This window comes from Trachurus japonicus, chromosome 1 (genome assembly GCF_045865225.1).
Source record: "Trachurus japonicus isolate A0001 chromosome 1, Traja_1.0".
NCBI classification, from domain to species: domain Eukaryota; kingdom Metazoa; phylum Chordata; class Actinopteri; order Carangiformes; family Carangidae; genus Trachurus; species Trachurus japonicus.
The window spans coordinates 33,544,687-33,562,794 of NC_140907.1; the positions used below are offsets into that span (position 1 = coordinate 33,544,687).

The 18,108-nt window shown below is 41.4% G+C and overlaps 1 protein-coding gene across 1 annotated transcript in view; it reads right to left on the reverse strand.

Annotated features, from left to right (window-relative positions):
* Positions 1-17,904, reverse strand: part of cacna1ab (calcium channel, voltage-dependent, P/Q type, alpha 1A subunit, b) — a 215,910-nt gene extending 198,006 nt beyond the window's left edge. The window contains 1 exon segment of the mRNA XM_085785651.1: positions 17,515-17,904. Coding sequence (XP_085641777.1) covers positions 17,515-17,900 — 386 coding nt within the window. The 5' untranslated portion in view covers positions 17,901-17,904.
* Positions 17,905-18,108: the final 204 nt, after the last annotated feature.

Sequence of the window (18,108 nt, forward strand, 5' to 3'; positions counted from 1 at the left end):
GTGCGTATATTTTCACAATTTAAGATATGTCTGTGAAACATTGGTTGTTGCTGTGTAATTGTATAACGATGGATTTTTCAATTCGCACAAAGAAGATCATCATGTTGTAGTTGTAGCTATTATAATGTTTCAGATTTTAATAGAAATTCCCAACATTTCAAACTCACCCATTAAGTTCCAAAACATTCAACATGTTATTCTGTACTATAAGATAAATAAGTTAAGATAAGATAAGATAAATAAACTTGTAGTCCAACTGTATGAACACTTAAACCCTGCGTTCTTCAATGGAGACTTGGATGCCAAGACTTCCAAGCTTTTATTTTCCAAATCTCCACCACTGCCATTACCATCTGCACGCTCACGCTGTGCAGCCCAACCCTAAACACACCAGCGTCCAACACGGCCTCCTCTCTAAGCACAGAAATGGCTGTGTCATTACAGGAAGATAGCTGTGACTAAGACCATTAGCTAATTGATAGGGCTGACTGTGTTGGCTGCAACCGGCCAGGCTGACGCAACACAAAAAACAACGCACACACCCAGTTTCTGTGATAATCATTTCAGACTCCACAGAAATACTTGTGAAGTTTAACTTTGGAAAAAGAAATTTAAAGCATTTGTGCGTTTTTTTTCCTCCTACTGTATTTTTAATGTGTTTCACTTTAATTTTGAAAGTAGCTCTAAATTCCCAACAAAGACGACCAAAAATCGCTGAAAACGCAAACCTGCCGTTACAAGCCAAAATGTGAATGGAGTCTAATGGAAATGGTGTAAATGAAGCAGACAAATAAAACCTCCCCTCTCCCTCCTCCCACCATTTCCTGCTGGGCTGGATCCCAAACCCCTGAGCCCAAAGGTTTGATTTACAGCCCTTTCACTGTAATAGTATATGAAGTGGAAATAGGAATTTGTGTCTTAGTGGTGTAGCCGTATTCTACATTTCATCAGACGAGTATTAAAAAAAAAAAATTTAAAAATCATGATGTCTTGACAAATGCACGGTTTGAAACTTCAGTGCTCCTCAGTGTGTTTCTGGTAGAACAGATGTGTGGTATAGATGCATTTCCCCTGTGCTGCAGCTTTGGAAGTGGATATTTGTTTAATCTGCTGCTTTATGCACAGTTCACTCCTCAGAGAGAGCAGACATGTTCCCTGTGGACTACTCCTCATTAAAATAAAGGACGAATCAATGATTCCTAAACCTTCTATTTACCCAGGAAAGGAATTTGCTGAGCACTCAGACTTTCTCTGCAGCAAAGTTTCACAGTCTCTGCTACACATTTACACCCAAACACATATTTACATAGGAAATCTAGCTAACTTTTAATGTTATTTTTGTATTTATACACTTTATGATGAAGTATATTAGGTCTCATTATGGTACTACATGGTGGTGTGTGTGTATTTGTACTGCAATATTAGTGAGGACCAGGTTTAGTTTTAGACCTCGGAGAGCGAAAACATTTTCTAATTTCTCATTGAGAATAATTGGGTTTAGTGTCCAGGTTAAAGCTACGGTCCTCACAATGATAGTAAAACAAGTATGAGTGTGTGTGTGTACCTGCATTAAAGTGTGTGTATCACAGGAGTAGGAGTAATTGATAACAGCAGTACTCTACTGCCACTCTGTGGTCACATGAGGTACTGCAGGGAAATGGAAGTGCCTTAGAAGCACGCGCATGCACGCACACACACGTCTTGTCTTACCTCCATTCTGAGGACAGTTAACTGATTTTCACCCTAAAACCAGGTCATAGGCTTTAAAAGCTCTTTCAAGTTGTGTGAACTGACCAAAATGTCCTCGCAAACCAAAATTCATCCTCACAGCAAGAGACAGACAAGTACACACACACACACACACACACACACACACACACACACTGCAGTCAAAGTAACTAAGCACATAGTCTACCCAAGTCAAACCTGCTTGTGTATTTCTATTTCCTGTTTCACTCTACAACAGTTCAGATGTAAATATTTGACTTGTTATTGTTTAGTTTGCAGATTAATGACAATCAACAAATAAATAAGACAAGATTCTGGAGGAAAAATCTATGAGCGACACGGCTACATATGAAGTCATTAAAATAAACGCCACATTTACACCGATTAAAACATTGAAGTCCAGTGATTATAATACACTTTTTTTTTTAAATGGTCCATTCTGCATGATGAATACTTTTATTTTGGTACCTAAAGTATAATTCTAATGCTGATACTCACTGTATGTGCTTTTGGTTTTGACTATAGAGTATTTCTACATCATGGTGTTGCTATTTTTTTTTTACTTTAAATAAAATATCTGTGTTTTTTTTTTAAGTATATTTTTGGGCATTTTGCCTTTATGTGATAGTATAGTAGAGACAGACAGGAAATAGGGAGGCAGAGAGATGCAGTAAAGGGCCGGCTGATGCAGGATTCAAACCGGGGCCTGTAGCCTCTGCAAATGGGGCGCCTGCTCTACCCACTGCACCACACGACACCCCTCTATTTTAATTTTTAAACTTGTTCATTTTTACTTGCAGCTAGAAAACAGCCCATTCATCTCCTCTCACTACAGGCTTTTATTTTCCTCATTGTGATGTCATTGAGAAAAAAAAAAAGCTTCACTGCAGGATTCACTTTGACATTTATTTTTGTTTCTTCTTTTGCTCTTCAATTTTCATCTTTCTATTGTCGGTTTCTCTCACAAATCACTTTGAAGTAGCTGTGGATCAAACGTGGTGCATGTGTTTGTGTCTGCTGCCACCTAGTGGTCAAATACACAAACTGCAGGGATTCAGAGTCGTCCAACGTTTCCCTTTGCTCTTTCTGTCCTACCTCCTGTGATTTTTAAGTCCCTCCTCTAATACTTCTTCAACTTCGTTTTGTTTTTACACCTCTAATCCTTCTCTCACTCTTCTCCTCTCTCATTTCCACCTCTCTCCACTTCTTTACCACAGTGGTGACTTTAATTTCTTCATCAGGTTCCTCTAGATCAGGGATTCCCAAACTGTGGTACGCGCACCTCATATGACATGAAAAGGCTAATGGAGACGCTATAGTGTTATATTTTATTTCATTCATTTCATTTTCTATACCGCTTATCCTGCACTAGGGTCACGGGTGAGCTGGAGCCTATCTCAGCTGACTTTGGGCGAGAGGCGGGGTACATCCTGGACAGGTCGCCAGTCTATCGCAGGGCTATATATAGACAGACAGCCATTCACACTCTCATTCACACCTATGGGCAATTTAGAGTCACCAATTAACCTAACCTGCATGTCTTTGGTCTGTGGGAGGAAGCCGGAGTACCCGGAGAGAACCCACGCATGCACGGGGAGAACATGCAAACTCCACACAGAAGGGCCCCAGCCGGCCGGCGGGTTCGAACCCAGAACCCTCTTGCTGTGAGGCGACAGTGCTAACCACTGCACCACCGTGCCGCCGTTATTTCACTAATAAATAAATATCTCATACATTATTTCAAATCATCGTTTCACAGTGTAAATAGTGAAATTTAAGACAATAAACCTGAATTAAAAACGTTTGAATAAAAAAATAAGAATCAAAAAATGTCCCCAAATAAAAATCCAGTTGATAAACTTTTTATTATTCTTAATGTGCCCAGCAATGGGGTGTTTCAGCTAGATCAGGAAGTAGAGGATTAAAAAGTTTGGGGACTGCTGCTCTAGATGCAGTGAACTCTTCTGAATTAGAGGGACGACATGTTTTAACCCTGGATGTTCATGTTTGTTGTGTGATGTACTACAGGACAGATGGGAAATGTTTGTTCAGGCGGGTGTGGGCTCTCAAGATAAAGACGAGTCAAAGAGATGAAGCTATAAAATCTTTTATGAGTTTGTTCAGACTGGAAAGAGCATCACAGACACTGACATCACTTCATCTCCATCAACACAAGAGGGCAGCAGATTCCTCTCAGAGAGCTACAACACCTCCTCCTCACACTAAACCTAAGTCCTGTGTGTGTGCGTCAGTCAAAGATCCATCAGACCGTTGATCAAACTGACCGGCCACTGAGTTGTAGTGACTGTTCGTCTATGTGTGTGTGTGTGTGTTCTGAGTCGGGCAGATGGAGGTGGAGTAAATGACGACAGGAAATTGATGCTGTGAGTCACTGAAGGTTCAGATGTCGGATAAAGTGACACAGAAGTGACGGTTTCTGAGAAATGAGACAAATGATACAAGTCTGTTCTGGTAAAAATCACGTCTCTGTTCATTTTCTAAAACAACCTACGTATGTTAAATTTAAAGGGATAGTTCAACATTTTGACAAATTGGCCCATTGCCATAATCCTTATAGTCATAGCAGTAGGTAGGTTCATTACCTTTATTTGTTGGTAGCTACGCTACGGAGGCTAATGGGATTTCTTGGTTTCCCTCATCAAATACACAATCCAACAACTCCAAAACGCTCTGGTGGACAAGTTGTGACCTGCACATTCACCACGCTATGAGATAATAACAGAACGTTACCAGACAGAGTTGTTTTAGAGGTAAATACAGAGACTGCTTGCTGAAAAACTGCCCTGAGGGGAACGTGCATCGGCGGTTTTGCATGAATTTACCTCTAAAACAACTCTGTCTGGTAACGTTGTGTTATTATCTCATAGCGTGGTGAATGTGCAGGTCACAACTTGTCCACCAGAACGTTTTGGAGTTGTTGGATTGTGTATTTGATGAGTTTGATGAGGCAATAAGAAATCCCATTAGCCTCTGTAGCGTAGCTCTGAGCAGCTCGCGGCACCGACAAATAAAGGTAACAAATCTACTCCTAAAACTATAGGGATTATGGCAATGGGCCAATTTGCCAATTTGCCAAAATGTTGAACTATCCCTTTAATGCTGTGAAACAGCTTCTTCGGCCCTCAGAGGTAAAAGAGTGCAAAACCTCCATCATTGTTGAGGATGTTCTGACAAACCACACATGCAACATCAACCAAGGAGACGAAGACCAGCACAAACAGCTGTGAAACATATATAGAAGTCTTCATTTATCTATTTGTGTAAAACTTTTAAACTAAAACAAAGGGGACACTAAATGATTCAACCTTCAGCTTCAATGGCTGTAAATGAAACAAGGAACATTCACTCCACATCTATTAAAAATGCTTAAATGACCTTTCTTCTTACAAAGCGTATTTGATGTTTACAAAAAGTACGTTTACAACTGCAGCTCAGACAGTGTTCAAGTGTTATATTGCTGTACAGCAGGTGAAACCGTTGGGTTTTAAATGTTTTAACTGGAGTCCTGTTCGTGCTGCAACTAAGTCATTATTCATTTAGTCAAAATTAAACCAATCACTACATCTCGTCTGAACACACAATTATGCAATTACGCAATTGCCCTTAATGTGATGATAGAGAGGTTTAATCATGCTAGTGCTAGGTCATGTGCTGAAGCTGTGTCTTTACCACAGTGTCTCAAGTTCAAGTCTCACGATGAACATTTCCTGCATCTCAGTCCACCTCCGTCTCTTCTGACTCTGTCCATTGCTGTTTTTTGTCATGACTACTTTAAAGGGATAGTTCAACATTTTGGCAAATTGGCCCATTGCCATAATCCCTATAGTCATAGCAGTAGGTTTGTTATCTTTCGTTATTTGTCAGTGCAAGCTGTTTTTAGAACGGCGGAGCAGAGCCGTGAGCTACTCAGAGCTACGGAGGCTAATGGAATTTCTTGGTTTCCTTCATCAAACTCATCAAATACACAATCCAACAACTCCACAACGCTCTGGTGGACAAGTTGTGAGCTGCACATTCACCACGCTATGAGATAATAACACAACGTTACCAGACAGAGTTGTTTTAGAGGTAAATACAGAGACTGTTGATGAAAAACTGCCCCTGACGGGAACGCGCATCAGCGGTTTTGCATGAATTTACCTCTAAAACAACTTGGTCTGGTAACGTTGTGTTATTATCTCATAGCGTGGTGAATGTGCAGGTCACAACTTGTCCACCAGAGCGTTGTGGAGTTGTTGGATTGTGTATTTGATGAGTTTGATGAGGGAAACCAAGAAATCCCATGAGCCTCCGTAGCGTAGCTCTGAGCAGCTCGCGGCTCTGCTCCGCCGTTCTAAAAATAGCTTGCACCGACAATTAAAGGTAACGAACCTACTGCTATGACTATAGGGATTATGGCAATGGGGCCAATTTGCCAAAATGTTAAACTATCCCTTTAAAGCAGTAGTATGGTGGTCATTTCTGCATCATTAATGAAATGCACCTTACTGATTTTGTAACTTGAATTAACTTAAATTTAACGTACTTTAAAACTTTCTGATTGATTGAGGGCCAGACAGTTAACCTTATGTTAATGAATCTTTACAAACAAAGGTCGATGTTGAACTCTGGAAAAGAAAAAAAAACACCAAACAACCTTCAGATTTAAGGAAAGAAGTAGAAGAAAAAAAAAAGTCACTAACGTGCGTCACATTCATACAATTCATCACCAAAACTGCACCGAGCAGTCGCTGCCAATCAGAATACTAATTTACAGACTGATAGAAAAAGCAGCAGGGCGGAGCCAGAGAGAGGGAAAGAACGAAGGGAATAAAAAAAGAGTGAGGGGGGGAGGAACAAATGAGAGTGTGAGGAAAGGAAGGATGAAGAAGTGAAGAGGAATAAATGAATGAACGGGTGGTAAAAAAAAAAAAAAAAAAGGGAACACGTCGGAGGATGGAGGGAAAGAAATACGAGGGAAGGATTAATAGATGAATGGGGGGAGAGAGAGAGAGAGAGAGAGGGAGACGAAGGGAGAGAGGGAGAGAGGGAAGGAGGAGAGTAAATATTAAAATGAATGATGTGCACTCTCCAGTCAGAAGTGCAGCTGGCAGCAGAGCGACGTCGCCGAGCCAGCGAAACAAACTGACTGATGCTGGCACTAATACAACACAACAGAGAGACGGACGCTCAGGGACGGACGGATGGACAGGGAGGAGGGGAGGAGGAGAAGGAGGGGAAGAGAGGGGCGTCTTCTTCTTTACCTCATGAACATGAACTGAGAAAATGTTTTTTCTACAGTACAGTACAGTACAGTACAGTAAAATTTGACTGTTCATTTAGAAGAAAAATCTAAACCTGATAAAGAGTTTTTGTTTGTTTTCTGTTGTTTTTTTGTTTCTTTACATGCAGACATGTGCAGAGGTTGGTTTGGTCAAAACAGATTGTATTTATTAAAGGGACAACAAGGAGTTTTGAAAGCGGAAGTGTTTTTACACTACATTTCCCATGAGCCTCCGCACGCACGGTGAAATTCTCGGACCAGTGCAAGACGGACGAAAGCGAAGAAGCCAAGAATGTTTTCATTCATCAAGAATGAAAGTCGGAGGTTCGAAGATTATCAAATTATGGTCGTAGTTCCGACCATAAACGATGCCCCAACTAGCGATCCAGCGGCGTTATTCCCATGACCCGCTGGACAGCGTCCGGGAAACCGAAACTAGGAAATACTGGGCGAGCCAACTAAATAATATCGAAATATAAAGACAAAATGATATATTTATTGAAAATGGACCCATTAACAAGTGGGTAATGTAGATTCATCCACATGAATATGAGACTCTTTTATAACCAAAAGCAAACTCCTCGACGTCCCTTTAAATATGAATGATGCTCAAAGTGGTTTGTGAACTTCACCGCATTGGTGTGTGAGTTTGTATTCATTTACGCCATTCTAGCCAATCAGACGACTCCCTCCTCCTCACAACCATTGTAAACGGAGAGAGTCAGTTACACATACAGTGCACAACACACATGGGTGCATCTCAATAAATTAGAACATCATGGAGAAGTTAATTTATTTCAGTCGTTCAGTTCAAAGTCATATATCATGTAGATGTCTTTATTTCTTTTAATTGTAATGATTATGGCTTACATTTCATGAAAACCCAAAATATTGTGAAATGGTTTACTACTGTAACCTATTCATGTCACACTCTAACCAGCTAATTAACTCTAAACACCTGCAGAGGTTTCCTGAGCCTTTAACAGTCTCCCAGTAGACTGCTGAGTGTGATGTGTGTATACATACAGTATATATCCAGTATGGACGGTATATATATATACAGTGTATATGTGAACAGGGGTGTAGTTTGTTCAGCACAGACCTAACTCTGCCATTTAAAAGCAATAATACTAATCTAATCTGCTGTAATAGGTCTCTGTGCAGCGGGACCAGAGGCCTCCAGGCTGCACTGACTGTGGATGTTGGTTCGTTTACAGCCCGTCTGCTCTCACAGCAAACAATATATCTGGTTATGACAGTCCACCAGATTGTTTTCCTTTCCTTTTTCAAAACATGTGAGTTATAATGCGCTTTAGTTTCATGTTGGGGATGAAGTTTTGTTTACGTAGTTTTATCATAAAGACAGTTTATTCACACCGTCCACACATGGCGACAGTAAAACCTGAAAAAACTGAGCCAATTACACTTTAGTTTTTATGTAAGTAATGTTATTAATGCACCTGAGATGAATGGAAATGAACACACACACACACACACAGTGGGGTTTATGGTGGTGGTGGTGTGGCAGTGACAGAATTTGGCAAGAAGTAGCAGCTTTGGCGTGAGGACACTGCAAATGGCCGCAACCTTCATCTCTGAGGAAGAGGAGGAGGAGGAGGAGGAGGAGGAGGAGGAGGAGAGATGTTGAGATAGAGAGAGCTGGACCAAAGAAGAAGGAGAAAATACAAAAGGAAAGTTTTGCTTCTTCTATGATTCATTTCGATGTTTCGGGTCACAAGGATTTTGTCGATCACCTACTCAGCTTTAAAGGGATAGTTCAACATTTTGGCAAATTGGCCCATTGCCATAATCCCTATACTGTAGTTTTAGCAGTAGGTTCGTTACCTTTAATTGTCGGTGCAAGCTAATTTTAGACGCTCTGGTGGACAAGTTGTGACCTGCACATTCACCACGCTATGAGATAATAAGAGTTGTTTTAGATAACAGAGTTGTTTTAGAGGTAAATTCATGCAGAACTGCTGATGCACGTTCCCGTCAGGAGCAGTTTTTCATCAAGCAGTCTCTGCATTTCCCTCTAAAACAACTCTGTCTGGTAACGTTCTGTTATTATCTCATAGTGGTGAATGTGCAGATCACAACTTGTCCACCAGAGCGTTTTGGAGTTGTTGGATTGTGTATTTGATGAGTTTGATGAGGGAAACCAAGAAATACCATTAGCCTCCGTAGCGTAGCTCTGAGCAGCTCGCGGCTCTGCTCCGCTGTTCTAAAAATAGCTTGCACTGACAATGGACCTACTGCTAAAACTATAGGGATTATGGCAATGGGCCAATTTGCCCAAATGTTGAACTATTGCTTTAATAAATGGTCATGTGGTTGCTATAGAAACCTATCACACACACTGCACATCATACAAACTGAAAACATAACAAGACAAAACGTTCAGAAACGTGAATGTCTCTCCGTCAGTTATCGTCACGGTGACAGTGGGTGTGTCGTCTTTATAGCGCCGGACACGGCTGATTTTATTCGGCCTGACTGATGTCCAAATGTGTGTGTGTGTGTGTGCTACTCCATCACAAGTATGTTCATGTTGATTGTTTACAACCAAATAAACATTTAAATATTGAGCTGAATTACACCGAACTCGCAGAAGAGACAAGACGGCGAAGAATCTTTTACATTTTTAAGGCAGGTCTGATTCATTCACTGTGAATCTAATATTTGTCTCTTAGAGGAGGAGGTCGTCGCTCTCCTCAATGCTTTTTCTGATTAATTATAATTCACACAGGTCTGGAAAAAAAAACTTTAATGATGTCCAGAAATGAAGTGATTCTTCACATTCACAAAGAAAAGAAAGTTATAGTATATCTCTTTGCTGGAGGCGTGTGGTGTTTTAATGAGACGTCAGCCAAGATCCAAAATCAGATACTTTCATACTTATGAGATTTTACTGTATATATTTCATTTTTATTCTATCTAAACGTATTCTAAATGAGCTTTTGGGTCATTTATTGTCATAAAAAAAAAAAAAAGAAACCACTCAGCTCTTCCTTGAACATGCCCCATGCTGGTCGGCAGCTCCTCTCTTCCCTCTGACTCCGTCTTTGCCTATTTTTGCCTCGTGTTTTCCAGACCACAGCCGTTCTCGTCTTACTGTGACCTCCAGCGGAGTCTCAGCCTAAAAAACACATCTACAGTAACAAAGCACTGTGGCCCTGAAGGGGTTAAAGGATAAAGGACCAGGGGGCAGGGAGGAGGAGGAGCAGGAGGAGGAGGAGGGGGGTGGGGGGATGGTTTGACCAGAACCACGTCTGGTTTGACTTTCAAGAAAAAAAAACTACAAAAAAATGATATAAAATGAGTCGTTGCTTCTTGTTTAATCATAAAATAAAAGTGAAATGACGTGTTTGTGTCCACGTGAAGCTTAAAGAGTTAACTGAGTTGATTTTTCACCATGACCTCCCATCGCTCTCTTTTTAAAAAGCCCCGATCAGACGAGTCCAAAATATAACTGCATACATCAATAAATTATTGTGGGTTAAATAATTCAGCAGAAATACAAAGCTTTAATACTTTATAATACTTTATATAATAGCAAGAAGCCTTTTTTTTTTATTTTAGCCTTTTAAGCCAAAACCACAAACACAACATGAACTGGAGCCATTTCAGCTGCTGTTTTTGTTTTTGTATTTCATGGGCCCCAAGTATTGACCATTTATTGAATTCATTGCAAATATAACATTTAATTGATTTACAACAGTGAGAACTTTTTTCTTATTAGATAAAACAGATCTGACAAAGTTTTCCTGTCAGGATATGTTCTGCAATATATCAAATTATGTCCTTATAAAACTCAGGATATCACAAAAAACAATATCTTATTGCGACTTAAAGGGATAGTTCAACATTTTTGGCAAATTGGCCCATTGCCATAATCCCTATAGTCATAGCAGTAGGTTCGTTACCTTTAATTGTCGGTGCAAGCTATTTTTAGAACGGCAGAGCAGAGCCGCGAGCTGCTCAGAGCTACGCTACTCAGAGCTACGCTACGGAGGCTCATGGGATTTCTTGGTTTCCCTCATCAAACTCATACACAATCCAAAAACTCCAAAACGCTCTGGTGGACAAGTTGTGACCTTCACATTCACCACGCTATGAGATAATAACGGGACATTACCAGACAGAGTTGTTTTAGAGGGAAATTCATGCAAAACCGCTGATGCGCGTTGCCTTCAGGGGCAGTTTTTCAGCAAGTAGTCTCTGCATTTGCCTCTAAAACAACTCTGTCTCGTAACGCACCTACTGCTATGACTATAGGGATCATGGCAATGGGCCAATTTGCCAAAATGTTGAACTATCCCTTTAAAGCTGAGTAGGTGATCGACAAAATCCTTGTGACCCGACACATCAAAATTAATCATAGAAGTAACAGTAAAAGAAGTAAAACTTTCCTTTTGTTTTTTCTCCTTCGGCCAAAATGTTGAACTATCCCTTTAAGTATTGTAATAATATAGTGTTGCACTGATTTTCCTCCCACACAGACTTGATCTAATCACATTTCATCCCATTTTTATTCATTAACTCACACGTTCGTCCTCCGTTTTGTGTTATTTGATTGAGTTTTATCAGTTCTGGCAGCATATGGATTCTCAGTTCGGTCATTAATGAAGTCGCTGAACTCCGGCGACCGAGTCAGTGACAGCAGAGACACGGCGAGCCGTTAAATATGCTCTCAATCACAATTTACAGAGGTGCAATGAATGAATGACTGAGGGCAGATGTGCAGCTGCAGCAGCACCTGGTCCCATGCAGAGTCAATAAGGCGCTGCTGCTACTAACACTATACCTTTAGATCCCGGGACCAGATCAGGGATCGGGAGGAGAGTCGGTGTGACAGACACACACACACACACACACACACACAGGACCCATCGGCAATCCTTCCCTCCATGGATCTAGTGGCATGACAAGGTAAGTGGGGTTTTAACCTGTCATGTCTAATACAAATCAGCGTCACCACCGCCCCTAAGGCTTCGCTGACACACCTGGTCCGATCTGCAACTGGGTCAGCAGCTGTCTGCCTGCCAGTCTGCCAGTCTGCCAGTCCTTCTCCCTGCTTGTTTGTCAGTCAAACATAAAAAAAATAAAAATAAATAAATAAAACATGGCGACATAAAGCCACCACCACCACCACCACACTGCCCCTGTGTTACAAAGGTCAGGACTCTGCAGGATCAAGGACATGTGACGGGGAAGGAGTCGACATTTGTGGCCGGTGATGCAGTGGAAACCTGAGCAAAGAGGAGGAGGAGGAGGAGGAGGAGGAGGAGGAGGAGGAGGAAGTCCTGCTCTGTTCTGTTCTTACTGCAGCCAAACTCACTCACTTTCATTTCACTGATTACTTCCTCTCCTCCTCTGAAGGTGTCACTCAGTCAATCAGCTGCTGCAGCTTTTGATTGCAAGAAAAAAAAGGAAAAAAAAGGGAAAGACTCTCGGTCCTGTGTGACGCACAACTGACAGACACTGAACAAAGAGCTCATTTCCATCCCCAAAAAAGAAATATGGCAACTATGAAATGACAGGTTTTCTATGGCGATGCCCAAAGCGTTTAAATTCATAACAGAAAACTGCTGATTTTTTGCATTTTTCTGAGATTTATAGTCCCACTTCATTAGAAAAACATTTTTGTAACTTTGTATTACTGGCCAAAGGAAGAAAAAAGAAAAAGGTAAAAACAAACCGTCTGTAGTTCGAGTCTTTAAATCCACAAACACAACTCAGTGTCAGTCAGTGAAACATTTCCTGTCTTTTACAAAAACAAACTTTTCAGCACAGCGAGGGCAAAAAGAAGCATCGCAGGCAGCGTGACCGACGCACGACGATCGATGACGATATACAGCTATTGATTTTCTTAGTTGTTTGAATCACTTTTGGACTAAAAGCTCCAACACCGTTTGGACATGATTGATCAGTCTTGTAACAAAGCTTCTCATTCGTTCGCTCATTTGTTCATTCAGTTTCGGGTGCTGACTAACCGTTTGATACACAACTAGAAACTTCACTTCTTTATATTAAAGCTCCATGCAGCATAAAGGTAGATGTTTGTGTTAAAGCTCCATACAGTATAATGGTAGATGTTTGTATTAAAGCTCCTTCAAAATAAAGGTAGATGTTTGTATTAAAGCTCCATACAGTATAAAGATAGATGTTTGTATTAAAGCTCCATACAGTATAAAGGTAGATGTCCATGTGTAGTGTGATTATAAAGCAGCTCTAGGTTCTATATTAATACTGTGAAAGTATCAAAGCCTCAGTCCACAGAGAAATGCACACAGCCTGGATTCAGAAACTGAGCCTTAAAACCAGCCGTCAGGACTTCCTGTCACTTTGTGATGTCACAACTAAGCCCCGCCCCCTCACCACCTGGACCCACCATCCAACAACTTGCAGGATTTGATTTCTCTGAGTGTTTTATTCTGAACTCTGCTCTATTTTTTGTTGGATCACTCAGAAAACAGTCAGCCAATCAGAAGAGAGACCCAGAGCCCCCTCCTCTCTTCTGATTGGCCGACATCGACCTGTTGTTACTAGAGTTCAAGAGAGAATAGCGGTAAAACTACTCTTTTGGTTCTTAATACCTCAAATATGTGTGTAAAATATGGGACCTTTAAAACTCTTTAAAAAGCTGTTTAAAAATGTAACTTTATCTGATCACGACCCTCCTTCTTCTGAGTTTAGTGTTTTTCCATGAAGAGTTTGTCTACCTCATGTACTTGATAATTATGGCCTGGATCAACTGGGACCTTGTTACGCCTCCTTGATCCCTGATATGATTACCTCAATTAATGTTGAACAAAAGTAATTATGTTTTATGGCTCTCCTCCTGTCTCCAGGTAACCTGTGGAGAGTCCGGTGTCGGGCAGGAAACAGATAAGCTGAAGGAGTTTCTTTTTTTTTATGAGATATGAGTTGTTTAGGATAATGAATAATCTCTGTGGGAAACAGAGGGAGGAGGACGAGGTGAGAGGAAGATAAAGGGATGGACAGATAAAAAGGGAGTGTAGTCCTTGATGTTCGGACATGAGGTGATTAGCCGACACCACGCTGTAATTACCAGGATTGTTTCCAGCTCTGATTATATTCCCACCGACGTGTTCGCACATTCAGCTTCTTACCTGCAGTTTAAAATCTATGCTGACAAATTTATCCCCACCAAGAAGTTTGAACCCAGTTCTGCAGCCGTACTAAACTTTTTTTTAGCTTCTTTTAGCTTGTTGTTTTGGTTTTACTGCATGTTTTTCTGTTTTGGTTCGGCTTCTCCGTTTAGTTCTTATCAACCTCGTTTCCAGCAGCAGCAGCAGCAGCAGCGACCAGCAGGCTCTGATAAACCAACTGTATACGACCAGACCAGCTTCTCACCTTCAAAACACAACTGTACAACCTTGCAAGGCAGCTGGACGCCTTGCACGGAAAGAGTCCAGGGCCACAAGAGCCACAAACAGTGATAGTTAAAGGGATAGTTCACCCAAAATTGAAATTTCACTCATTATCTACTCACCCTCATGTCGACTAAGGGCTGTGAGAATTTTCAGAGTCCTCCATGCCTTCTCTGAGATACGGGGGGGTCCGCGCAGCAGTATTTGTCCATATAATGGTTGTGAATGGATACCAACTTTCTTCGTCCAAAAAGACACACAAAAAGAACAAATTGTTCCGAAAAAGATTAAATAAGTCTATATTTTAAGCTTGTTTGTAGCGGAAGCTCCCAGTATCTCGGTTCACTGCTCTTGACCAGCGGAACAATTTCTCATGTCGGGGCTTCAATACAAGAGGGACATTACAGACGAGCAGTATGGAGGTATTTGGATGTTTTTTGGTGTGTCTTTTTGGATGAAGAAAGTTGGTATCCATTCACAACCATTATATGGACAAATACTGCCCCCTGTAACTCAGAGAAGGCAAGGATAACTCTGAAACTTCTCCCAGCCCTTAGTCGACATGATGAGTGAAATTTGAATTTTGGGTGAACTATCCCTTTAACGGTTACTAATCCTAAAAGTGGTCTTAAACGCAAACTTTTCTTAATAACTTCAGTCTTAAACAACCTCATTCTTTGAAGAGGAAGAGAGCGCACATCGGTATTGATGAGGTGCTCACAAACGAAAAATGAAAGGAGGAAAAAAAGGGATGTGGCAACGTGTCGTCAGGGTAACAACAGACATACTGTCGAAGACCACCATTGGTCGAAACCTTGGTTTTTAACACAGCTTTAATAAATGTTTTTGCATCTGAGGCTACGAGTGTGCCACAACCCTTTTTTTTCCTCTTATAAAACCTCAGACCACGGCTCGTTATTGTGGCGTTTCCACTTAACCGTTCTCCCACTGTTTCATTTTGTATCGTTTTTAAACCAACTTTTTTCAGAAAGGTTTCCCACCTGGTTCTGGGACAATTCAGCTGTGTAGAGCAGTGGATGTTGTGCATCTAGGGCTCCAGAGATCTTAGTATATTTCACTTTTCATGTGTTAGCTGACCTACGGTTTGAAAGCTTAAAGGGATAGTTCAACATTTTGGCAAATTGGCCCATTGCCATGATCCCTATAGTCATAGCAGTAGGTTTGTTACCTTTAATTGTCGGTATAAGCTATTTTTAGAACGGCGGAGCAGAGCAGCAGGCTACTCAGAGCTACACTACGGAGGCTAATGGGATTTCTTGGTTTCCCTCATCAAACTCATCAAATACAAAATCCCCAAATCCCAAAACTCCAAAACACTTTTGTGGACAAGTTGTTACCTGCACAATCACCACGCTATGAGATAATAACGTAACGTTACGAAACTGAGCCGTTTTAGAGGTAATATTAGAGTCTGCTTGCTGAAAAACTGTCCCTGAACGCAACGCGCATCAGCGGTTTTGCATGAATTCACCTCTAAAACGGCTCCATCTCATAACGTTCTGTTATTATCTCATAGCGTGGTGAATGTGCAGGTCACAACTTGTCCACCGGAGCGTTTTGGAGTTGTTGGATTGTGTATTTGATGAGTTTGATGAGGGAAACCAAGAAATCCCATGAGCCTCCATAGCACAGCCCTGAGTAGCCTACTGCTCCGCTCCACCGTTCTAAAAGTAGCTTGCACCGACAATTAAAGGTAACGAACCTATGACTATAGGGATTATGACAATGGGCCAATTTGCCAAAATGTTGAACTATCTCTTTAAAGCAAGATTATGCAGTTTCTGAACACAGATAGCCTAAATAACGGGGCCGATGTTGTAGAATTTAACAACTCCCCACCAGAATCTCAGTTACAGTTAGTGCAGTTGCAGCCGGCGTGACCCCGTTCAGGCTGCAGCGGTGGCACAATTCATCTTATTAACCGTTTTTCTACCACTTGGATGAGTTTAGAAACATTATTTAAAGGTCGAGAAACTACATAGTGTTGCTACTTCACTTGGCAGCTTAATAACAACCAAAGACGAGCCAAGGCATTATAGAAAACATCAAGTTCTTGGATCTTTGATTACAAACCAAAGGCCAAAGCTTCTGCAGTTTGAATTAAAGGTTGAATCAGTCGACCTTTTGATTCAGTGTTCAGTTCAGTCAGTTCACTTCCCGACTAGGGATGTCACGATTACAGATTTTCTTGGTACGATTATTGTCAGAGAAATAATCACGGTATTACGATTATCACGATTATTATGCATTAATTACTTTCACAACACTATTAATGTGTAAAATCAAATATAGTTAAAATATACATTACTAATTATAAAATATATCTATTAAAATATGACCAATTATTAATCCGCCAGGGGAAGTGTCATCGATACCAAATGTTTAAGTTAATTTTAATCTTTTTTTTTTTTTCTTTAAAAGGGACAACGAGGAGTTTCTATTTGGTTATAAAAAAGTCTCACATTAATGTGGATGAATCTACATTACCACTTGTTAATGGGCCCATTTTCGATAAATATATTGTTTTATCTCTATCGTTATTTTGTTATTATTAGTGGTGGCGGAGATGCTGGTCGAGCCGACCAGCGTTTCTTTACTTTCGGTTTCGTGGCGAGTCATGAGAATAACGCCACCGAATCGCTGTTTATGGTCGGAACTACGACGGTATGTGATCGTCTTCGAACCTCTGACTTTAATTCTTGATGAATGAAAACATGAGTCTGTCTTGCGCCGGTCAAAGAATTTCACGGTGCGCGCGGAGGCTCATAAATGTAGTGTGAAAACGCTTCGCTTTTCCAAAACTCCTCGTTGTCCCTTTAATTACAAATGACACTCTAGCATTTAAATTCCTACCAATTCAATGCTACGTTAGGTAAATGGACCAGTATCTGTGCATTTACCTACTTTGGTGCACATCTGCCAACACGGTTCATACATGATCTTTAAAGTGACGGTATTTAGGAATCTTTGCGATCAATTAATTGTGGCGTTTAATACTGCGATTAATTGTGAAAACAAGTAATTGTGACATCCCTATTCCCGACCCTCCCAGTTGTAAAATAAAGAGACTTGTACTCTACTCACTCCCACTGTTTCCTCCTGGCCTGAGGTGTGTTGTGCAGCTTGTGCGCCTGGTGTGCCTTGATGACGTCCCGGTGGTCCACCAGTCCCCCCCTCCGCCGGATCGGCGGGGCGTTGGGGTCGGCGCTGCTGGTGACCAGGGACATGGAGTTCCTGCCGGAGCGACCGCCATAGCTTCCCCCTCCGCCGCCGAAGGGCACCTCGCGGTACTGCTCCACGCGGACGTCGTACACGGCGTGGTAGTAGGTGGGGTTGGGACCCACGCTGCTCCCGCTGATGGGAGGAGGGTGGCAGCGCAGCGGTCGGTGAAGGCCCTGAGATGAGGAGGAGCAGGACGTCTGAGGCCACGCCACCGAGCCGCCATGGTCCTGGTAAAGGTGGGACAGCATGGAGCTGCAGGAGGAGAGAGAGGGGGGGAAAAACAGTGTTGATCATGACCACTGTGTAAAGACAACCAAAGAGATTAAAGGCAGTGAATGACAGGTTCAACATGGGCGACATCGATTTTAAAGGAGACATATTATGTCCCTTTTCCACAAATTAAAATAGTTTCCTGGTGTCCTAAAGACTTGCTTCGGTCAAAATACCACAAGGATC